The sequence below is a fragment of the Letharia lupina genome (assembly GCF_014066315.1).
Source record: "Letharia lupina isolate WasteWater1 chromosome Unknown contig_6, whole genome shotgun sequence".
In the NCBI taxonomy this organism is placed as follows: Eukaryota; Fungi; Ascomycota; class Lecanoromycetes; order Lecanorales; family Parmeliaceae; genus Letharia; species Letharia lupina.
Window position 1 is genome coordinate 2,378,954 of NW_023502975.1, and position 23,715 is coordinate 2,402,668.

Sequence of the window (23,715 nt, forward strand, 5' to 3'; positions counted from 1 at the left end):
TGGGGTTGAGGGGGGGGGGTGGGGGGAGAAGGGGTGGGGAGGGAGATGGGGGTGAAGAGGGTGAGAGGGAGGGAGAAGAGGGTGATGGGGATGGGGATGGGGAGGAAGGGGGGTATACGATGGATATGATGCTGAAGGATTTGAATGTCGAGCTGGCGGTCGTGGGCTTCGATAAGGTGGGCCAGAGGTGGGTTGGTTGATTGATGGGGGTATGGCTGGGGCATATGGAAATCTGGCTGGGGCAATCCGATCTCATCTGGCTTCTTCCTTTTTTTAAACGGAGACGGGAACCCCGATTGCGATGCTGGCAGCTCCATCTCTACGCTACGTGCGGGTTTTGGGATCGCGTCGGCGATGGCGAAGTTGGCTTTGAGCGGAGCAGAGCAGAGCAGAGCAGAGATACCCCATTTTGCGATGCTTTGTATGGAATCACGGAGAGAAGAAGAAGGATCATAGAAGAACGAGACGCTGCTATGTTACTACTCTGAGAGACTCGAAAATGATATGGTACAAATGCTTGACGCCTTTTCGGTGATTTACACGTCCAAGAGGGTAGACAACGCCGACGCTATGTTATGCTATGCTGTGCTGAGGCTAATGCCCAACACCACCGGCAACCCACCGTCCAAAGTTCGGATCGTCAGGCGGGGGAAAGAACCCCCCGTCCGCCTGCTGGCCGGGTAATCGCTCTTCGGGCGGAATGCCATTCTCGGGCTGCACCGGGTCGTTGCCCCGTTGCGTCTCCATTTCTCGCCTGTGGTTCGTCTGCCTTTGCTGTCGGTAATATACAAGAAAGGCCAGTGCGGCGGCCAAGCCGACGATGATCAGACTCTCGAGGATGCTGTCGTCGATCTCGGTGTAGTAGTCGTCGTCCCCGCCGGGCATGCCTTCGGGAAGGGGTTCGTCGTAGTCGTCGTCCGCGCCGTGGTAGTAGGGATGGGGTTCTTCGAGGAAGTTGGAGATCCATTCGCTGAGGGACCATTCCTTCTTAGGTTCTGCGTCGCGTCAGGGTCAAAGGTCCACATGATGAATAGCTTCTTGGATTTGGCTTACCTGGCTCAGACTGGATCGACTTGACCTTGCCATTCGTGATGGTGTTCCAGAAGCTCCGCATCCGTAGCTTCGTCAGGCTTAGCTTGACGGGTAGATATGACTCCTGGTTCGTTTCCAGAGCCTGATCATAGAATCTCTTCGCTAGGTGGAAGTCCTGCTCCACGCCCAGGCCATTTTCGTGAATCCAGCCAAGGTTCCAAAGAGCCTGGGCGCTCTGGTGGGTCTCGGCAGCTGTCTGATAACAAGTGGCCGCTTTTTCCATATCTGCTTCGATGCCATACCCGTCCAGATAATAGTCGCCCATCTTGACCATTGAATCAATATTTGACTGCTTTGCTGAACGAGTCCAGTAAATCAGAGCCAAGGCCGCATTTCGAAGCAAAGACGACCTTCGTCTTTTCCACGGGATCAGCGAGTCTAAGGATAGGATTGACTTGTATTCATCCAAAAGATAAGCGACGTTGGCTTGTGCAGACTCGTAGCCTTGTTCGGCGGCCATCATGTACATGATCAAAGCTGACTCGGTATCGCCCTCATCGTAGGCTCGGTTAGCTTCATCGAAAGAAGAGTGGATGCTTTCAACTTTCTCTGCGACCATTTTATAGTACGCTGTTGCCATACCGCATGATCTTTCTCGGCCAATTCCGTTGTTATTGATTTCAGCTAGATGGTAAAAGGCCTCTATGTGCCCATGTCGAGCCGCCAGATCGAAGAAGCGTGAGGCAGTATTGATGTCGCCCTGATCGAGGAACAATTGCCCCATGTTGACTTGGGCAGACGCAAAGTCTTGGTTGGCAGCCTCTTTGAAATAGTCCGAGGCGAGCACAGGGTCCTTCTTTACTCCCAGACCGTGGAGATGCATGAGACCCATCTCGTATTGACACAATGCATCACCATGGGCAACCCCGCGTCTGAACCAAGTCAAGGCTTTCTCGTAGCTCTGTTCCATGCCTTCCCCACGCAAGAACATGCGCCCAATGTAGCCTGCTGCTTTTGAAGCAATCTTAGCGACGCTTTGATCTTCATCACGAATTGAGCCATCTTTTTGCCAGTACTTGCGTGCCACAATCATAAAGTACGCCTTTGCAGTCTTGAGATTCCTCTTCATTGTTCGAGATCCTTCGTAGTGCAATCGGCCCAGACTGAAGGTGGCTTTCAAGTCACCTTTTCTTGACATCAGGTCCAAGTACTCCAGAACATCATCAAAGTCCGCATGTGCATCTGAATTTGGCCCAGCTTTGTTGGCGTACACTCCGGAGCTGACCACACTGGCGCCTTCTCCATACACGCCTCCATTTTCATCTGCAATCTTGTAGGAGTCTTTTTGCAGTAACATTCCGCCGGGAGGACCGGACCTCGAGTACGCAATGGCCTTGTCTGCCACTTTCTTGTACCAATACGCTGCTTCGTTGCAATTCCTCGGAGCCCCAACCCCTGTATGGTGCCGATAAGCCGTCGTCATCTGCGCCCTGGTGCTGTCGCCCATCGCGGCAAATGTATGGTACGTCAAAGCTCTCGCCTGATCCCGTTCGACAGCCTCTCCGATTCCAGTGGCATACATGAGCCCGACCATATGCTGTGCTGAATTATTACCATTCAGCGACGCCAGCTCATGGTATCTCCGGAAGGCTTCCTTGTGATTTCGAGGGTGCGTGTAATTCCCGAAGAAGCTCATCTCGGCCAATAAGAAGATTGCATCCGGCTCTTTCTCCACCGCAGCGCTCTCCAAAAGCCTCACCGCTTGCGCCAGGGGTTTGCTGAGAGCCGAATTTTCGGGCTGTGGGCTGAGGTAGTCTTCTTCTGGTGGTCCATTCATGAAAAGCAGTACAAATGCCTCCTTTGCGTAGTACAAAGTTGTTCCGACCAGGCCGGATGTCTTATCAAAGCTCGTGAACCGAGTTCGAGATGGTTGAAGGGGCTGGAGTATTCGGAGGGCTTCTTGAACGGCAGACGTTGCTACACAAGGAATCAGCTTCCATCGAGACAAGTATGAGCGCTCTCCGTACCCCGACTTTGTCTACCATCATCGGCGCTCGCCTGCTGCCATCGGGATACAGCTTCGGGGCTGTCGTGTGCCTTGAGGGCAGACTTCCCTCCCGCTGTTTGCTCTTTGACGAGGTTGCTGTCTGGGTCGCTGAGGACCTCGGCATGTGTCGTAATGAAGAAGACCCATACTGATACTGCAGTGAGCACATTAAAGTCAGTATGGGACAAGAGCTGTGGATTGAGAGGACGTACAGCATATGAAGCGCAGCCAACGATTATGCATGGCTCCTTACTTCCAGAGGGAGCACCGAGGCTTAATTAATGACACAGACAGAGCTCATCGACGCACTCGTATTGCGGTGGATGCTACCGCCAGATCATGCTAGACGGCAACCACAATGATGCCAGCTATCCTATTTTGCTTCGCCGGCTCGGTATGCCAACACTTTTCGGCGGTAGCGCCACCCGCGCGCTTACCTGCAACTGACCCGCCGCAACCGCCAATGGGATGCTAATGTCAGCCTAATGAAATACAGCCATCTTCCTGCCTCTGAAGCTTCAAAGCCACCTCCTCGCCTATGAAACCTGTAAAACTGGCTTGTCTGCTGAAGTAGTAGAAGCACCAGGAGATAATATTACCATCAGTGGCGCCGTCTGAAGGGTTAGATACCTTACTGTAGAATGAAAGCTTGGGTATCTACCTGCTGCATCGAGCAAGCTGTCACAGATCGACCCCTTCAACCGCTCAATTCATTCCAGCTTCCAGCCCTTTACAGAAACTCAACTACAAAAGTAACCTTGCCCCCACCCTTCACAAACCCCAAATAAGCTTCCAACTCATCGTCCTCATCAATCCCCCACCCACTGTCTCCCTCTGCCACGCCCTCAATCTTCCCCACTCTTGCCTTCCCCTGTAACCCGGACCCATTGAGAGCCAATGCGCGAAGACCGTTCACTGTATAAGGTGCTTGCAGCACACCCAGCCAGACTTTGGGGGCCGAGTTGAGGTATTTGAGCTGCGAGGTGGAGGAGGGACGGAAAAAGACTCGGACTGGAGGGTCGTTCTCAAGTTGAGCATGATTGTTGTTGAGATTTTGAGGGATGGAGCCGGCGGCTTCGAGGAGAGTAGGGTCAATTTGCATGCCGGTAAAGTCAGTGAAGTCGTTATATGGAGCGTGGGCGAGAGCTTGGGATGCGAAGGTTGTCATGTCATTTGCGGACGTTGAGGCCGGGTTGATGCCGTTTACAGGATGATTGGATAAAGCACCGGAGAGGAATGCTTGCACGGGAGAATCTGCTGCTTGGTCGGCTGGATTGATAGCGGGTGGTGGATTGTTCTTCTTCGTAGGAGTGGTGGAAGTGGAAGGTGGAGGTGGTCCCCTTCCTGGAAACGACGTTGCTGAAGTTTTGGCCAATCGCGTCGGATCTTTCTTTGTCTGAAAATCACGATGACGCTTCTGCACATCACTGGCAATAGACTCGAGAGACCTCAGCTTTGCCGGCAGATCCGGGTCTGCATCTCCACCCGCAATGATCTGCTGGAGCCTGGGCGATTCGGCTATCCACTTGTCTTTGAGCGCATCCCAGTGCTCCTTGGGCACTTCAAGCTTGCTGACAAAGTGATCGCCCTTGAGGATGGCGTCAAATGCAGATCGAATATCCCTTCCTTCTTGCGGCGTAACGCCTAGTATGTTCTTTGCATCAGTGATGGTGATTCGGGTGCCGACTGTACGGATTTTCTTCGTCACATCCATGCATATCAGATCTAACGCCATGGGTTTTTGTGTCAGGTTTAGATCCGCGGCATCCGTTCCCCAAAAAATAGGCTGCAAGTGTTCGAACTGGCTGATGAGCTGCTCCTTGACAGTCTTCCACGTCTCCGTGCCACAGAGAGTCTTCTTGATAACATTGTTGCTTCGGCAGATATCCTCAAAGATATTCCGCATTTCATGATACAGATTCCTGTCGAGTCCCAATTCAATCTTGCTCTCCTCCATAGTCAACTCTGACGGATATCGAGGAGGTTGTACAGGGTCTGGCGGTAGACCAGACCATACCTTCGTACGTCGACGTCGAGTCCCGGCTTTGAGACGCTCCTGGCTTTCTGCTAGTAGTCTGGCTTGCCGTGCTACGCGTTTCGCAATGACTTCTGGTGGCAGAATTGGTCCTGGAGACGGCGTTCGAGGCGGCTCTCCCGGAGACGCAGCAGGCTCGTCTTGCCCATTCCGATCAGCCAACTCCCCCAACGCATCTCTCTTGCGCTTCTGCCTCCTTTCACTTCCGTTCCCGTTCCGGTTGGGTTCTCGTAGCAGTAGATTGTGGTCCTTTCGTAGCTTGGTGAGCTCGCGCTCTTTGACATCCCATCCCTCACCCCGTAGGATTGCCAGCATCTGCTTGTTCGACGTGTTGGCCTCCCATAGCTCGCGGATCCTGGCAGCCAGATCCTCCCCTCGATGGGCAGGGTGGTGTTTGGCCGGAAAGCCCCATTCTTTGAAGCGGCATTGAAAGGCTCGTTTGCTGTGGCAGCGATCAGCATCAGCCTCGAGCTCGGATAAACATCGCTCTTCTGAGCCCCGCAAAGCACGCAGTACGGCTCGAGGATTCAATGAAGGGAGTAGCGAGAGGTTGCCGGACGATCTTGAATCGATGGTCGATATGGTCGACTGTACAGCACTCACCTGGGATTGAAACCCTGCTCGCGGTAGAACGCTTGTATCTCTTCCAACGCTTTGTTCTCAGAAATATACATGTTGAAGCAGGTATCTCTCTTTCCCTCCCAGTCGTACACCATCTTGCCAACTGCCGTATCTCCCGAATGTGGTGGTGTTACGATAATTGTATGGAGTGTGGATACGGCGAACGTACTCGGGATAGCGCCAAGCCTTGGCAAGATATAGGTCTTGGCAGTTGGCAACAAGTGTTGAGGAAGCCAGGTGAGTACTTTATTTTACCTGGAGCAGTCTACGATTCATTGTAGCCAAAATGCCTGGAGACTACTCTATGTTTGTGAAACTCAATATGTAGAACGGTGGTTCATGCATGAACCTGAGATATCGGTAATCTAGCAATGACCTGCACTGATTTCAAGATCTCAACTGCTTGAACCTCTATAAAACATGAATCATGACGAACCTGGTATCATATGCGGTGACCGCTGTGCCTTGATCCAACGCCGCCGCTAGAATAGAAGACACCGGAGTAGAAAGCCCCTTGCACCAAACGCATTCCATGCTCATCACAGTTACCCCCTGAGCGAAGAGACCTATTAATTGGACGACTTCGACATTTTCCTCTTCAACCTCAACCACACAGTCTTGAACCTGAACCAAAACAGTGTCCACTGACTATGCACCGCTTTGCCCGCCTTCCCTGCCGACTCGGCCGTATCCCCTCTCTTCCTTCCCATCGGCTGAGCTGCCACAGGAAACTCCTGCGGCAGTGTTTGCACCGAAGGAAAGCTTTCATGCGGCTCCCCTGAAATCAAAAAACTTGACTTCTCACTCGCAGCATTGCTCCGCGCTCGCTTCCTTTCTCTCTTTTCTGATGTCCTTCGCTCTTCTTCCTCCTTCCTCTCTTGTCGTCTTGCTTCCTTCTCCTGCGCCCGCGCTTCCGCTTGCTGGTACTTCAGGTCCTTTGCAGCTTCTCTCTCGTTGAACTCCTGACGCTTAATGTCCACTATTGCCTTCTGAGCCGCTGGGTCAACATCTGCAGGGTTCGAGCGACTGCGCATGCGGAAGGCGCTTTCGAGGGATGATCTCCCAGCTGGACCCACCATGTCTGATGGCGTGATGGAGTCGGTGTTAAACCGAAGTGAGGATGGCGTGCCTGGTAGGTTGGTTTGTGAAGAGCTTGTTAGGCGTGCGGCTGAGCCAGTGCGGATGTGAAGAGGTGTGGGTCGTCGTGATGAAGGTAGCGGGGCATATGGTGCCCCGGCGGTATGTGATGCTGAACGTGAGTTTGATTCGAAGTAAGGTGCTTCGACAGAAGTGTTGATCGAAGTGTTGGCAGTTGGCGCGTCGCTCTCCAGTGATGTTTTGTATGAGCTTGCTATGGGTGGTGTGTAGGATCGAGGAGTCTGTCGCATGGGGTGCACATATTGTGCGCCGTAGCGAGGGTTGCTTGATGTTGTTGTGGATGAGAGTTGTGAGGTCGCGCTTGTCGTGCGGTTATGGTATCCTCCTCTTCGACCGGACCCTGAATCTGGGGCTCCACTGATCTCTGATGATGTGTATATCCCTAGTCCCTCGTTTTCTGCTGCTGACCGAGACAAATCAATTGACACCTGCTCTCGCGAAGTAAATTTCCGCAAAAGGGGTTTTGTCTTCACTTTGCTGCTCTTGCGCTCTTTCGTCTCGGGCGTGGAGTATAGGTTTGCGTGCGCACTGGCAGGAACGACCGGGCTCGCGGTTTGCATTAGGTAGTCCGGGAGAAAGGTTGGAGAAGTAGGACTTTGTGTGGAAGCCGAATTTCCTTGTCGGTGAAGCTTGGCATGATTTGCCCTCGCGGCAGCTAAGGCGCCGTGACTGGGTGAAGATTTTATCTTTGGCAGCTTCGGCTTCTGGCTCCGCTTTGAAGGATTCTTCATCAAACGAGGTGGATTCATGGACTGCCCCACATCGTATGCTAATGATGATGGGTAGGAGCCATCTGCGGACGTCTTCCATGCCCGGTCGCCAGCCAGAGATGTTTGAGAGGACATGCTGCTCCCAATGTGCTGGTATGGCAGCGACTCGTCAAACGGCCTTGCCATGGTGGCTTCGAGGGATTCTTTGGCCCGTGATGTTAGGAAGGTGCGCGTGCGCGTTGGAATGGCCCTCGAGTCAATGCTATCGTCGCATCTTGTATGAGAGGCTATTGGAGGGATACAACAAGAGAGAAGGCTCTCAGCCTCTTCCACAAGTTGTAATAAGGTGTCACTATTCGTAGATGTTCGGTTGTTCACTTGTGAGTTGGTCTCCCTCAGGCGTGAAACACCTGAAGGCGGATAGGGGGAGCCGGAGAGTTTTAAGAGTTGGGTCAACTAAGGGAGGGGTAATTGTTGTTGTTATTATTATGTCACGATATAAAGTAAAGTAAGAAGGTTGATCTATAAAGGCCCGGGGATAGATATATCTATAAGGTGCTGGGAATAATAAGAATAATGTAATGTATACAAATGATATACCGTACTCTACTCATACTCGGCTGAAGGTGACTCCGCTTTCTGTTGTCAGGGTGTCAGGGATCTCATGAAAGCTGACTACGCCACACCGCCTCAGCCTCCCGCCCCGGGCCAGACCGAAAAAAGGTGGGTACATGCGAGAGAGAGAGAGAAAGAGAGAGAGAGAGATCTCCAACCACATCTGCATTAAACTATCTACACCGTACTCTCTCCGCCTTCCCCGTGCTGTGCGAGCGCAGCTGAGTTGTCTACGAAACGTGTGGGGCTTAGGCATCATTGCTGAAAGCCTTTCTTCATCCGTGCAGTGCAATTAATTGGGTGAAAAGTAAAACCTGTGTTTGAGGCTGATTCTTTTTTCCACCCTCAAACCTTTTCGACGGGCGCTCCGCGGATTTCTTCACCGCAAAGGCATGGTAGATTCGAATAATTGGCGTTAGACTAGAACGACGTGCAGCGCGATTGGATCTCACATGCTTTGTCTTCTCGGGGTAGATTAGAACGCAATGCGAGAGGCCTACATTTATTCAGGCTCAAAGTCTGTACGATTCAAAGTTCTGACAGCTCGCAAAAAAGTCTCCGCTGACTCCAATGTAAAGTTTGTACAAGATGGAGTGGCCAACAGCCCCGGCGCTAAAGCAAAGAGCCTCCAAACATTTACTGGTAAAGTATGTACAAGAAGAGAACGACATCTGGCCACAAGCCTCCAGGTAAAGGTCACCAAGGTCCCAACGGTAAATTACGTACAAGGAAGTAACAATGTTTGGACTCAACCCCCAAAAATATCAACGATCCTTGACCACGAACGTGGAAGATTGCCAACGGCGTTTGGCCTTCTTTGCCCAGATGACCTAGCCTAGGCGTCGCAGTCGTCTCCGTTCCCCTCTTCTTCGGCCCACTCCTGACGCTCGGGAGGCGTCCACTCGGCATGTTCCTTCTCTTCCTCGGCCGACTTCTGATGCTCGTGGGGATCCAGTGAGGATGAGCCGGAGCCGGCTTGGGCGGCTTGGGCGGCAGAGAGGCTTTCGATGCGACCGCGGGCGGTGGGCTGTGAACCACGACCGGGGAGATTGTCGTGGCGGGAGCGGCTGCTTTAGGGCTGGTGGTCGGCTTCTCGATTGGGGATTCCACGGGCGGCTTGCTGGCGACTGGGGCAGGTGGGGAAGAGGTGGGGGCTTTGGGTGAAGGTACGGGTGCGGCTGGAGAGGAGGCCGGAGCAGCCGGATCTTCCGACGAGCTCGGCAGGGCAGGTGACAACTTCCCAATCGACGCTGATGGTTGTCGGTAAGTGAGTTCGTTCATAGGCCAGGGAGTGGTTGATGTACGTCGGATTGTCAGCACCTTGCATCCAATCCCAGCGGAAACCGCAGCCGGGCTGTAGCGCACTTGGGAGTGAAGAGCAGGTATTGGATGATGGTCCGCCGTATCGTGCTCCCCAGACAGCGGAAGTGGTTTCCCATTCCGTCGAGCAGCCATCGTATTGTCCAAAGCCTCCTCCAGGGATCTGTCCTATCAGCCACTATCTGAGAGATTGAAGAGGGGATGGACACACAGCAAGATCAAATTGCGTACTGCTGACATCATCCCCAGTGTTAGTCGCCTGTACTATCATCTTCTTTCCGCTGAGGACGGTGCTCGTGAACGTAAGCTGGTAGCAAGAGCTACAGTTCGGGTTGCTGGCGCTCACGGCTGCGAAGCCGTAGGCTAGGTCGTCGTTGATGGACCAGGGTGACTGATCGCTGCACATGTAAGCAGTTCCTCCTGTGCATCCTGATTGGGCGCTGGCATCTGCCAAGGGGCTGTCGGAGATATCGCAGGTGTTGACCGCGGAGGTGATCCCTGACATGGACCAGGCGCAGGAGGGTTTGCAACAGTCCCTGGAAAATGAAGAATTAGGAAAGATGGGTGAAGGGTAGGGGTGGCTTACCAGTAGCGCGTTGTGGTGCCGGAGCCGGATTGGGTTACAGCTGGGTTGGCAAAGAGTACCAGAATAGCGAGAGTCGTTAGGGAAAATAAAAAGCACCGCAACACCATTGTACCAGCGCCATTAGGAATCGAACCTAATACGAATTAAATACTCCCAACCACCGTTAGGTAAGAAGTCATTGTGAAAATTTGTAGTAAGATGTACAGAGAATGTATAGATCGAATGTTAAAGCTCAAGTGGACAATATATGTACCGAGAAGCAGAGTAACGATTGTGGGACTCAACTAGGAATCGACTTATGAAAATAGTGACTGAAGCAACTCGCAGAGTGTGCCTTGGTGAAGGGAACAAAGCGAAGGAGATAATGGTACTTATCTTCTCTCCCCAATAACTGGAGGCCAGGGCCATCTATCTCAATCTCGGTTATAGCATGATCTTGTTAGAGCAAGAGGGAGGGGAAAGACGTGGTCGAGGCCCATTTAACGCTGGAGCCATGCTCGCCGTGCCGGCCTCAGATTTCAAAATCCATGTATGGCGACGCTAGGGAAATGTTTACCGCCCCTAATATCCACACCTGGGGAACAATCTGGCCGGCAAGGGCTGGGAAGAAGCCGAAGTTGAATGCCTAAAGGACTTTGCGGTCTCACGCTCTCCGTGCTAAAGAGAACCAAGAAAGCGTTGCTTTTTCTGGAGGTAAGGCTGGCAACCAAAGATGTCATCAGTCTTCGTTCCTGATGCCGTACTTGATGTTCGACGGACGACGCGCCTCTCCTCGCCCAGGTTCCGATTGGTCAGGAAAATCAGGCCGTAGGTAGTCCGCTGAGGGGTTGAGAAGACGGGAAGCTTGAAGGGTCAAGGTCATCGGCACGACTAGAAGTCAGAGACGTGACCCCTGGTAGAGCCTAGACTTACCTGTGAGGGAAACACGGGAAGTCCACAGGGAATGAAAAGGGTTCGAGGACATGCATGAAGGCGGGCGCCACCCTTCGAACCATCTTTCGATCCAGCATCATGATAGGATCATCTCCATAGGGCAAAGAGAACAAGGGTGGAGGTAGTGAAGATATCTCTTGGCAGATATCGCAAGCGAGATTGATAAAGAGATCTCAGGATCTTGCACTTGTTTCAACACCAACAAGACCCTCATTTGCTTCCCTCCTATTCGTGGAGCCGCCCCTCTTCTTCATCCGTAGCTGGGCTTCTCGGAAGGGTCACATATCATCATCGTCTGCGCTTCTCCCGCCGGAGATAGGGCGAACGTGGTCCGTCTGCGGTCGGCGTCGTGAAGATTTTGGGTCTTCTCCGATGCCGGCTCTACCAAGGCTGGGACGGTAGGCGATGCTCTCTTAACGGTGTTCATTTTCTCAACAACACTGGCCTCGTCAACCATACATTTCTGGCACAAGCTGGGTATTGACGGAAGGTAAAACGAAGGAAGCAAATCGGAAAAGGCAGCAGAGAAGCCACGGAATACTCGTATAGTTCTGCCGTACTCCGGCGCTACCGCTAGAGACGAAGGAATATTCTCTCTTTTCACCTTCAGCTTCTCTATCGACACGGCTATTCATCAGACACATAATCGAGAGGCATGGTTGCATTAGAGGTTGAAGCTGAAAGGTCTATATGTGACTTTGAGAGTCTTTCCATTATTGCTTTCTAAGCTACCACTACCATTGCCTCAATTGTAAGGCTCCCAGTGCCGACTCCTCATCACGGGAATATGCGGAAACAATCCCGGACAACTTGCCTCTCGGATGTCTTGAGCTATAAGCATGGGTACTCATCCAAGTACGAAGTCTCAACTCCACTCTCGATACAAGCATCGGTGCACCAGTCAATGAACTTCAATTCCAACTCATCCTGCGGGCCGCTGCGCATCAACGCATCTCGACAGTCTCGGGCGATCCTCCTCATGTCCTCATCCTTCTCCGGCCCCACGGTGAGGTTGATCCGAGCCTTGCCAAAATTGCGGAGTAGTTTGTTGAAGGATCAACTCGAGGCCTGTGAACGGTGGGATGAGTGAATCGCCCTTAAGTACCTCGGTGAGGTGAACGTCGAAAGACAAGCATATGGATGACAGAGGTCTATGATCTGGTATGTCAAACTTTCAGGGTTCGCCAAAGAAGAAGTCGCCGACCTGGGGACTTCTTTTTTGGGTAGGCACCAGAAGCCTCCTCCCTTAACAGCCAGATATGTTCCATTCTTATACAGTAAACTAACTTTGCCATCAGACCTATACTACACCACCGAAAAGATATCACCCCACCGCCAGCACCATCGACCACGAGATTGCTTGTGGATATCGTGCAATGATAACAGCTCGTGCAGAACCTCTCTTCTCCAGCTCCATCTAACACTTTCTCGCTGCATCGATGAGATGTCTTCGTAGCCTTATCCGGGTGGAATGCCATCACCCTCAAAGGAAAGTGAGTCGTAGGTCAGTCAGGTCCATCTCATGTCGGAGCCCCTGATGCATCATCGAATCCTGAAGCTTTTCCGCAACTGCCACCATTTCCGGATCATTTCCTGCTCCTGGGGTCAAGTTGATCTTGGCCCTGCCAACATGTGCGAGCAATTTCAATGGCTCCAATGCTTCTTCAAGCCCGCTGATGCGCGGCAGACCTCTGAGTTCGCGTCCTCGTGCTTGCCAGGATCTGAAATCGCGACCGGCCGCTCGCTCCCAAGGCTCAGCATCTAGGTCGTAGAAATCCCTTCTCTGGACGTCACTCCAAAATTCTATCTCTTCTTCCGTACGCTGGAATGGTCCATCGAGCACTTCCCCTCCGTATACGTGTTGAGGTGGGTTCGGCCTGCTGCCGTCTGCCATGCGATCTCCGTTCCTGAGTACAGGTTTGGGTCGATACTCTCGATCATACAAATCCACACGAACGTTCCTAAGACTGGGCTTGTTGCATAGAACCAAACAGAAGCCGAGCAGCGTATCGTAGAGGATTGGTTCCTCTTTCTTGAACCGTGTTGCCCAGAATTCAATCTGGACTTGCTTTGCCATGTGGAACGGAAAATGGCGCAACTCGCTGGGCACCGGGATGTTCCCCCACTTGTAGCACCATTCTGAAGAGCTGAGTAGACACTTTAGAAAGGTAAGTCCTCTAGCGGTTATCACTGCACGGAAGGCGCGGTTGTACATGACCGCAGTACCCTCAATATACAGCTGGTGACTGACTCGGAGGATAGCAGTGTGGCACTTTTCACCATCGTCCCGATATTGTACTACGGATGCAATGCGGTTGGTAATGACTTTGTCCGCCCCCATCCAAATATCATAACCATTGACAGGGTTGAAGCTGTCGTAGTAGCCGTCGAAGACTTTGATTTCGGAAAGATTGGGCAGGAGGTGCTCTAGGATCTTGATGCGGACCTCGAGCGGTACTCCCATCAGAAAGGACTTCAAGCCTGGTTCCATGATCGATGGGAGAAAGCCGGTTTTTTTGGCCTTGGAGATGGTATGAATCTTGACGGATGATACTTTCTGGGCGTGTTGACTGTGGTGTGATGAGAGTTCAAACGGTTGAAGGACGGTAGCACCAGCTTTACCCAAGGTTACAATAGTAAGCGTGGCGGATGAGGGTTAGTGGCTGATGGGAGCCGATTGGTCGGAGAAGTGGCAATTCCTAAAAGGAGACGTGTCGGAAGACATACAATAAGTGTTAAAGACTGCTCGCTATTGAAGATGATAAATTAGGCAGGCAGGCAGGCAGGCAGGCAGGCAGGCAGGCAGGCAAGTAAGCAAGGCGAAGGAGGAGCAATTGATGGCCACACTTATAAATGGAACAGATTTGCACCTCAGAGGGTGGGTTACCAGAGCTTCACTCATTCCCGCCTCGTTTGAAGTTGCCTCGATCTAATCTACCGTGAATAACACCAAAGCTTTAATAGGGAAAATGTACTGTAAGGGCCGGTCATTGAAGGCCGGGATGGGAAAATCATTGTCGCCCTTTGTCTCTAATCTAAAGGTGCCACTTGTCCAATCTGTTTCCTTCCGTCTATCCAAGCTGCAGGAGTTGGGCCTCTATGTATCTCACGAGGACATTTCCAGATGCAGAGACCAAGCCTGGCATCTTACATCCTTTTCGTGCCATTCATTCATCCATGCAACAGGTACGATTCAAATTCTTCCTCCACCAAAGCTCGCCTCGTTCTCCACTTCTCGCACCTCAGTCAAAAGCCTCCCCTTCTTTGATCGTGCGATTGTTGACCATCTGTCCAACATGGGTCGGCCAGAAATCCTGCCCTTTGCGACGGATAGCAACCCAAGCCTTGATGAATCTGAGAGCTTGTTCGGCTTGGACTGTGGACTTTGCAGTAATCACGTCTGTGAGAAGCTCAAGGTATTCTTCAAATGTGTTGAAGTATAGCTGCCCGGCAAACAGATGCAGCTCGCGCCGAAGTCTATGCGTCAGGCTCTGCCAGCCGACCACAGAAGGACATGTTCGGCCAGGCGGTGCGAGATCCACAGCACGCAGGGATTTCGTGACGCGGGGCTCGTAGATATGCAGCTTGACTTTTGCAGAATTCGCGTGAATTTCATCGAAGAGCTCGTTGACTTCGTACTGTGAGACTAGAAGCAAGTTGGCAGGCTGGGCATACTGCTTGCTCGTGAGAACCCAGTTCACAGGACGAAGATAGCTATCGTAGTAGCCAGACTGCGGGCGGTCCACCGTCCGGGCGAAATCCGTGGTCACTCTTAGATGACCAAACAGCTCGGCTGCGGTTGAATCTTTTGCTGATGTGTGACCGACAACGTCACGTGCTTGAGTAAACTGTTGGAAACTGAGATCGCTACCAGTGCGTACGAATTGTCGAAGCGAAATGTCCACCACACGTCTGACGGCCTTCACGCGGGGAGGGCGCTGTATCTGTGTCTCTTGTTCAACTTCATGGGCCACTTCTCGCTCATGCTCCTCGTGCATCGACGCGCCTGCTGAAATGGAGAGATCCACACTTCGCCACATCGCGAGCAGCTTTCGTACAGTGGGATCAAGATCCTTTTGGCTAGAATCTATGATAGATAGAACGCCGCTGGTCTTGAGGGACGCAGGAGCGTAAAGATCCGTGAGGCGCTGCTCTTCTTTCTCTCTGAATGCCGATATGAAGCCCTTCGTGGCATCTGTCTCGTCGGCTACGTCTTCAAGATCATCATATCTTTTACTGAAGTGAGCCATCGTTTTTTGCCGTTGATGATGACTCAAGCCTTGCAGCACGCGCAGCGGCTGGGAGCGCTCAATGTTTAAGCAGCTCTGCTCAAGACTCCAGGCGACAACATCGTAGCCATTAATATCGTTACCGTCCTTGCCAGTAGCACCTATGATGCTCTGGTGGACTTCGGGCGGCGCCACAAACATCAACGACTGGCCTTGACCAAGCTTGCGAAGCCGCATACACGCTATGAAACTGTTAGGCTAAATCGAAACACTCATGGTTGAAAACTTGCCTTGGACGAGCTTGTCTTTCGCCAGTCTTGGGCCTAGAGTCACGGCCGCACGAGTATTCGTCGGCAGCTTTAGATCGGTCCCTCTGGTATGTACTTCATCGAGATAAACAAGGCATCGATCCATACGGGCTTGAAACGAGGAGGCTGTGAGTGTTTCGAGGTTGTTATCTCGGTTCAGTACCATGACATTGTCGTTTTTGTCGAAGAAGATGCCCGCGTCAGCATTGGGGATCATGGTCATCCAAGTCCTGACCAGCTCTATGTTGGACACGTCCAGCACTTGCGCCCCAACGTCAATCAATACCCGCACATGGGGGTCGGCGTTGGTGATATCCTGGAGCAGTGCTTTGGTTGACACCTGCCGACCTTTCGAGTCTCTCGCACAGAAGTAGCGCAAATTCTCTTCTCGTACGACACAGTCCAGCACCTTTCCACTGGTATGCTGGAGATTCGGCAGATCTTGCTGTGTGATTGAAAGTGGAAGTAGGAAACGATTGTCGTTGGTCCCGCTGAAACCTGTGGTCAGATGCGGTCCTCCAACTTTAGCTGGCACATCCCAGCCAGATGTTGACAATTTCTCGTCAAACTCTTTGCCCTCTTTAGGGAAGACGACGTTGGCCAAGAAGTAGTCAGTAATCTTCTTACAGTGCCTCAAAGCCGGAAACAGTTCGTTGCTGCATTGATGGTCGTCCTCGAGGTTCACAGAGCTCCAGTCTTTTAGATGGCTTGGCAGATTGGTGCAGCGGTTGATCCACGCTCCGTACTCCAACGACGGATCGTCGGCCTTCGAAAGCAGCTCAAAGCACTGCCTGATCTGTGGCTCGGACAGACCAGTATAATAGTATGACAGGCAAGTCAGGGCTATCGCAACATCGGGGTGCCCAAACTCAGCGCTCGGAGCAGGAACATCTTTAGCGCGATAAGGAACAGCCGATAAACAACGTGTGGGGTGCAAGCCGTAGTTAACAGACCATCTCTTTTCCCGCAGCACGAACAGCAGGATCCTGTAAGCGATCAGACCTCGAGTCAAGAGGAGGTTTTGTAGGAATGACGCTCCGCCACCATAGAAGCCTTTGATCACATCGGAGTCCTCTTTCGAGACGCGTACGTTTTGGATGAAGTGTAGCACAGCCTCCTTCACCCGTGTCGGACATTGCTCGAAGCTCAAGGTAGGGAGGTGGCTTTCCAGCACGTCATCAGCCACCTTACTCATGAGTTTGTGGCCGATGGATTCCGAAAGTATTCTTATGGTGGGGAAGCTTGAACGCGTCCGATGGTTTATCTCTATGTGCCTATGGTTTGTCTTTTGAAGAATGATAGTGTGCTTCTCAATAAGGTCGAACATTGATTGTATTAAGAGCCAGCGGTCAGGCTGACCATCCATTAGTCTCTGAGAGCCCAGAGTGTAGATGAGCTGGAACTTGACATCGAGGATTTCATCGCTCTCATCTAAAAGATCTCGAGAGTTCGCCTCCAACCAGCTCTGTGATTGGAGGAGCGGGCCAGCAATCTCAAATTCTCCCGCCGTTAGTCGCTCGATCCCTATTAGCTTGAATGAGAGTATGTGTTCGGGCTGGGCAAGTAGAATGCCTTTGGAAGATTTACAAGTCTCCTGCAATACCTGGATTTGTCTAACCACCGCCGTGGTGATGTCAATCTTCCTGCTGAATGGCATATAATAGATGGCACGATCCAGTAAGCCCCCCAAACGCACGGTGAGGGTATCGCTCATTTGTTGAGCCAACGACTTGAGGACGATGACCCTTGACAGTCTACTGCCATTTGCGATTGCGACAGCAACAAGAGGGACGATCACAGAAGACTTTCCCTCTCCCTGTAATGACGTCAGCAGTTTGTTACACGCAAGAAACATAGGGAACTAGACCATGTTTAGCTGTGTGAGAGAGCTCATAGACGATGACGGGCTCAGCATCTCGAGTGCCACTTGTGCCTGATTTGGTCGGATGAGAAGGTCGTTCTCTATTTCAATCAAAAGCCACTCAGGCCAACGAGAGGCTTCCCATCCGACACGCCCGACGTTTTCCAGCTCAGCAGACAGAGTCGGTACATCGTTCCGTTCGCCAGCAAGTACAAGTCGCCGGGCACGCTGGAGGATTGTAATTGCCTCCCCTAGCGCAAGTAAGCGGGACTTCCAGCGCAAAGGTACTTTCAACACCGCGAAATTGGCTAAGATTGCAACGATGGAACGAATTGTGGGTCGCGGCCGAAGTCCCCCGGCCTCCAAGATCCGTGAAACTCGGTCCTTAGGGCCAAGGCTATCGCGTATGCGCTCGAACATATCGGACAAATACTCCTCACAACCTTGACGGTCTAGCAGAAGGTCTCTAAGCGAGCAGGGTAACGTGCCGGGAACGAGGCGCTCTTTGTGGTTACCAAATGCATCGAGGCTGGCTAGAAGCTCATCGCCGTACCGCTTGCGCATGGATGATTTTTTTCGTTCTGCGCCCAATGCTTTGACCAAGCTTTGGAGCTTTGGATTGGAGGTTGAAACTTGTGATATGCTTTCAATGGTTTTGACCTCACGCTTTTGGGACAGTGGGGGCGGCGCAGCCGACATGAGCATAGGCAACGTTGGTAGCAAAGGGGCAGCATCCAGTCTCAGATGGGCCTGCCACGTTTGCCAAACGTCAGCTCTGTACTGTTGAGTAGGTCGGTCTTCGTATATCCGATCCAGTATTGATTGAGCACGGCTTATATAATTCTGGAGCTCTCCATTCCTGGTCCAATGAGCGAAGAGAAGCTCAACCTCCAGACTTGCAGCATGTATATCCAGCAGACTTGCACTTGCTGCCCTAGGAGGCTGGGGTACACTGCGAGGCCATTGGTCACTGTAGTGTTCTAAAACACTATCGGTCTGGACCTGTTTTTCGTCGTCGTAGGTTTGCTCTTCCGCTCGTCGGTCAGATGCACTCATGTGACTGGATGAAGGCGAGAATTCTTTCATTTGTCGCTGGATAATGGGGCGCACTTCTGAAGAGAGGAAAGTGATGCCGTGAGTCAATGTAAACGACGGATGGGAAGGAGGGCTGCCAATTGCGCGCAGCTCCCGCGAGAAAGCGAATGCCAACAAGGTGGCCAACCGAGCAAGATCTGTAGTGTCGCGGCCATATGCTATCGTGGAAAAGAGAAAGAGCAATCGATAGGTGTCTTGTCGTTGCGAGCTGGATCGGCAAAGTTCCAGAAGGCTTGCCCACGAAGAAGCCCAAGAGACATCCAGCAATTCAGACAACGGCTTTGAAGACCCGAAGCGCGCCCCGAATCCAGATACTGTTCCCAGGGCTTGAAGGTCTTGCATCAGTCTCCTAGATACCTTGCATTTCTGGGGCCACTCTCTGACGAGTGATGCAATGCCATATGTCCTAGCTGCTCGCTCCCCCAATGGAATGCGATCGCGAGCTTGGTATGGGACGTCCCCTTGATTTTTGGCTACATTGCCACCAATTCTAGAGCCGAGAAAGCCAGAATTCCTGACCTTTGCACGATCCAAAAGGTCCTTGTCGCGACCAGCATACAGGTTGGAAGCTCCTTTGCTGTCTGGATAGAAAACGAGAAACCTATCTCCGGAAGCCAGAATCTGCTGGGCAAGCATTACGAAATCATCGTGCTGGGCCATCGTAGATAGCCGAGGGTTCCATTCGACTTGCTGCATCACTTTGAGATGCTTCGGGTAAAATTTACGGTCAGGCGTCAGCTCAGCGATCCATGTCAAAAGTCGAAGTATTTCCTCGTCCGCTGGTTTCGTCAAGCTTATGGACTGTTGTCGGAGACAAGCCAAAGCCTCTTCTGTTCCAGTGTTGCCAGTAAACGGATCAGGAAGCACGTATGATGTGACAGCATGAAGGTACGCTTTGTACAAAGTGCTCGTAATGTCTCCGGATCCTTGGAGACGCCGCAAGACCCCATCGATCTGATACCGGAACAGCCGGATTTTTCTGCCGCTAGTGTCCACTGTTACACTGACGTGGGAGCTGTTTTTTGAGATGGACACCTCCCCTTGAGGAATTACCAGGAGACGGTCATGTTTCCTAGCCAGCCGACCGATCTCGCAAAGGACCAGCCGGCTCTTAAGCCCAATCATAGTCTCGAGAGACTGGTCAGGATCCACGATACGACAAAGCTCATGACACTGGAAGTGGCCCTCTGTGTTCAAGAAAAATTGAAGATCAAATCTGGGAAAGTAGACATCAAGCCGCCCGTCAGAAGAGAGAAAAACATGGGTATTTTCCCAGGTTTCCAATGCTTCGAATACGTCCATTGTTCTCCTGAAGGTAGCACTTCGTACATCAACCAGCGAAATGTCGCCTTGGGAAAGATGTGAAACATTATTCGGTTGGTATCCCAGGCGCCAGTTCTTCTTTACGCTAGTCCAACGCTGTTCTAGCGGTCTGAATTCGATTTCGTGGGATGACAGATCGAGCCAGTGAACGTAATCATTGATGAATTTAGAAGGCATGTCACCCACGAAGACATCATGGGGCACATATTCCAAGATTTGCGAACCTTGACGGAGCTTGACCACGATTTTCCCTTCACGTACGGTAAAGTAGGCCAGATAGCCATGAATCTCCTGGGCTGTCATGTACAGCATTCCGCGCATGTCCGCGGCGAAGACGTTCAGAAGCTGAGGTCCAAAGACTCTTCGATATGTTCCGCTGCTAAGGTATTCCCGTGGAAGTCGACCCAGTGGTCTTCCATCCACCAACAACTCTCCGTCTAGAACATTGTAATGCACCGTTTGCGAGGCGCAACCGGAGGATGCTTTTGTTCGTGTTGTTACCCATCGCTCGTTTGGACCAGACAGAGCGTTCCAGCTGTTCGACGCAGATTGAAAGCTAGGCCAGACCTTCGATATTCCTTGGTCGAGGCCTTGATTGGTGTCTGTCATGACAAGGCCAAGAGCAATGCTGTGAAGGGCATGCGTCAGCTTTAGGTCGTGTAAGTACATGCGACGTGTGTACGGCGATAAAGATGTGGCGTCGCCCAGGACATTTTCTCGAACCAGCACGCAGCTGATGACCCACGTACTCAGATCGCTGTCGCTGTCCAACACTTGTGGGATGTAATGACTGTCAACGTCGTAGGTCAATTTGCAAAGCATGGCAGCCTTCAGCAGGCGGTGCTGGAGGTTCTGAATCTGAGCGTCTTTGGTAGCTTCGTGCAGAAGACTCCGCAATGCTCCCATCCACCGTTGAGTAATTCCGCGGATACGTCTCAACGTTTCCAGAGCCAGTGAGACGACGCTATTGTCTGGGGTAAGAGAAAGCGTCCGAAGTGTAACATTGACCAGAAGCATCATGAAATAGTCACTTTTCCAGTTTGCCTCCACAGTGTCCAAACTTACCCGGATCTTAGCCAAGAGCTCTTCGCAGAATGGCTGGTTGTCAAGAATGCGGTGCGAGATTCTGTGCACATTGTCCCCACTGGACCCTGCTTGATAAGCAGCGTGCAAAAACAATGTCGATACAGCTTCGGTATTAAAGCTTAAATTGGGGGCGCTCAGCTCGCGTTGAATATTGACCCATTGGGTTTGTTCACCGTCTGCGCGCAAGGACCCAAAGCTAATAAACTCATGGAGACTCAACGCAGGGGAGCAAATGTCCTGCTTTGCCAGAACATGGTTCTGTGCATGATCTGTTGAATCGACAGCAAATTGCAAGTTTGAGTAGGGACCATCGGGAAGCGGCTGGATACACTTATGCTCGAGGCTTGGCTTGTTGGACTGCTCTTTCACCCAACTCAACTGTGTTTTGTCTAGCATTTCGTACTGTAACGCATTGTTACTGTAGATCTCATCATAGCGAACGGGGAACCCGAGAGTGTAGTGTGTCTTCTCGAAGGACTTCACCCTCGATGCTAGTACCATACGTGACGACTTCTCTTGGCTGTAGCTCCGAAGCCCAGAGTAAGAATGCAAGGTATCGGCGTGGTTTTCACCACGATTCCACTGGGGCCTCCCAATGTCATGCGTCAGCATCCATGTAAGATTACGCCAAGCGACGAAACCTGCCGGACAGTCAAGCTCGAACACAGCGGACATGCAGGAATACTGGTCTGTAGGCAGCGGCCACTCGTATTTGGAAATTCTAGTATTTTTTGCTTGGCTTTTGAGATCGCATTTCTTGCAAGGCACACTGTGCACAATCCGACCGCTGATTTTCATGATGTATTGGCACTCAAGTGCCTCCACCTCGGAAATGAGCCGGCGATACCTATCCGAAGCTTCCACCCATTCCGACTTCTTGGCCGCCCTCATTTTTGAGGCTTCTGCTTCAATCCGCGCCCTCAAAGCCTGGTGTGGGGCGGAAATAGCATAGTACGCCACCGCAAAGGATCTGCTTCCGGGATCGGAGAAGATGGAGGGATTCTCTTGCCTCGCGTGGGCATGGCGGAATGTGATGTACTGCTCCACTTTGTGCAGACGCTGCATATGGCCCCGTTGGGGTAATAGCAGCGGGTAGAACAGGTCGTTAGAGACCACCGGAGAATACTGCTTGAGTAAGGGGAAGAGATTGATTGCCAAGCGGTCGACCGCATGCCAGAGCTCCGCAATAATGAGTAACATTATCGAAAGCTGCTCTGGTGCGTCGACGTAAGCTGTTTCCGATTTGCGCCAGTAGCTTTCTCCTAGAGTGGCAAGTGCCATGCAGTCCTCAGGAGCTGGGGGGCACGAGTCGAACTTTGCAACCCAGGGAGGAAGAGAAATCGTAACCCAGCTTTCAAACTCGGCCAGCACGAAGACAAGCTCTTCCCCCGCAGCACTGCTCGTATCAAGACTTGGAAGTCCTCGAGACCATCCCAGCCAAGGTTGACAATCTGGAGCAAAGGATTTTGCGGAGGCAGCTTTGTTTTGGCCATACGCCAATGTCGCGTCCAAGTATAGTCTACTCACACTCAAAGAGAGTGCTGTATCGCGGGCAAAAGATGATTTCTGGACTGTCGTTGGGCGGTCGGCGTCCAATCTCCGCACCTCGGCCCACTGCACGCTCTGTTGGGCCCTAACACGCCGGCAGGTATCCAAAGCCTCCTCCTGAACGAAGCCAAAGGTATGTGGACCTAGCTTATGCACACGACGAGCGATCTTGGCCAGAACGGCATGACACGTATCCACTGGCTCATCCATACGCACTGCCATGGACGCAATCTCTGACATCAGATATATCATGAAATTTTTATACTGGATGTTCCCCTCTTCTGTCAGTAATTCTCGGCACAATGTAGTCTGTATGGTGACCCGTATAGCAAGCCAAAGGGGCGATCGTCGCCAAGGCAGGAGAGCGTTGCTCCACAAAACGTCGTCTCTTGTTCGTTTAGTGATTCGCTGTGCTTGGACTGACTCTCCCACGGAAGCTAGGATGGCCATGAGCATGTCGCTTACAAGTCCTGGATGAGCAGTGTCTCGAATCTCCGCCATCTTAGAACCCGCCTTTCGAGATTGAGGCATCATTTCGTCGACAACCTCCATGTCTAGCTTGCTTAATGCAGCAGCCAATTCGTTGTGAAATCGAGGGTCACGGAAGGTCGAGACATGGACAGCACGGGCATGGGCGGGAAATGTGCAAAGTAGACTTCCTTTGCATCCCATGACGGCACCAGCAGAGGGAGAAGCCTCGAAGCATTCAAATATAACCGTTTCCTTGGTCCTTCGCAAGATGAGCATTGCATTCTGAGCTTTGATCGGTACGATGAGAACATCTGCGAAGATGAGATTAGCGAGAGAGGCAGCAAAGTTTGTGGCAGCTAGACACAAACACACCTTTTACTCTCAGCTCCACAAACAGACGCGTGAGAACATCCGCAGACAGAGTTTCTGTGGAGACCATGGTAGCACAACGCAAGAGCATGGTCTTGATGACATCCCCGGCCTTGTTGAATGCAGACATGGGGCCATGATTGTCTCGCCGGTATTGACGCCAATAGGCATCCAATTTCGATGAGAGGAGCCCGAGTAATTGTTGTTCAGCGGCACGAGAGGTCTTCGAATTGTCCGCTTCCTGGGGCAGTTTAGGTGGTAAGATGACATGGTTGATGATAAATTCTAAGGATTCTGCAGAATAGAGAGCCATGGCCGTGAGCTGTGCCAACACAACCGCCGGCCAAAGATCTACTGGTGGCTCAATG

The 23,715-nt window shown here is 51.9% G+C and overlaps 5 protein-coding genes across 5 annotated transcripts; all 5 read right to left on the bottom strand.

Annotated features, from left to right (window-relative positions):
* Positions 1-594: 594 nt before the first annotated feature.
* Positions 595-5,788, bottom strand: HO133_009429 (uncharacterized protein; the record flags this gene model as incomplete). The annotated part of the gene is made up of 5 exons (XM_037300290.1): positions 595-995; positions 1,054-3,009; positions 3,060-3,227; positions 3,848-5,676; positions 5,718-5,788. The coding sequence occupies 5 exons, from the start codon at positions 5,786-5,788 to the stop codon at positions 595-597; spliced, it is 4,425 nt and encodes a 1,474-aa protein (XP_037155116.1).
* Positions 5,789-6,304: 516 nt separating this feature from the next.
* Positions 6,305-7,789, bottom strand: HO133_009430 (uncharacterized protein; the record flags this gene model as incomplete). The annotated part of the gene is made up of 1 exon (XM_037300291.1): positions 6,305-7,789. One exon carries the CDS (start codon positions 7,787-7,789, stop codon positions 6,305-6,307), a length of 1,485 nt encoding a protein of 494 aa, XP_037155117.1.
* Positions 7,790-9,290: 1,501 nt separating this feature from the next.
* HO133_009431 (uncharacterized protein) lies at positions 9,291-10,043 on the bottom strand (the record flags this gene model as incomplete). The annotated part of the gene is made up of 3 exons (XM_037300292.1): positions 9,291-9,468; positions 9,523-9,701; positions 9,750-10,043. The coding sequence occupies 3 exons, from the start codon at positions 10,041-10,043 to the stop codon at positions 9,291-9,293; spliced, it is 651 nt and encodes a 216-aa protein (XP_037155118.1).
* A 2,497-nt stretch (positions 10,044-12,540) lies between these two features.
* On the bottom strand, positions 12,541-13,548 carry HO133_009432 (uncharacterized protein; the record flags this gene model as incomplete). Its single annotated transcript, XM_037300293.1, is given in 2 exon segments — positions 12,541-13,296; positions 13,309-13,548. 2 exon segments carry the CDS (start codon positions 13,546-13,548, stop codon positions 12,541-12,543), a joined length of 996 nt encoding a protein of 331 aa, XP_037155119.1.
* A 751-nt stretch (positions 13,549-14,299) lies between these two features.
* HO133_009433 (uncharacterized protein) lies at positions 14,300-23,660 on the bottom strand (the record flags this gene model as incomplete). The annotated part of the gene is made up of 4 exons (XM_037300294.1): positions 14,300-15,528; positions 15,577-17,410; positions 17,462-23,289; positions 23,351-23,660. 4 exons carry the CDS (start codon positions 23,658-23,660, stop codon positions 14,300-14,302), a joined length of 9,201 nt encoding a protein of 3,066 aa, XP_037155120.1.
* Positions 23,661-23,715: the final 55 nt, after the last annotated feature.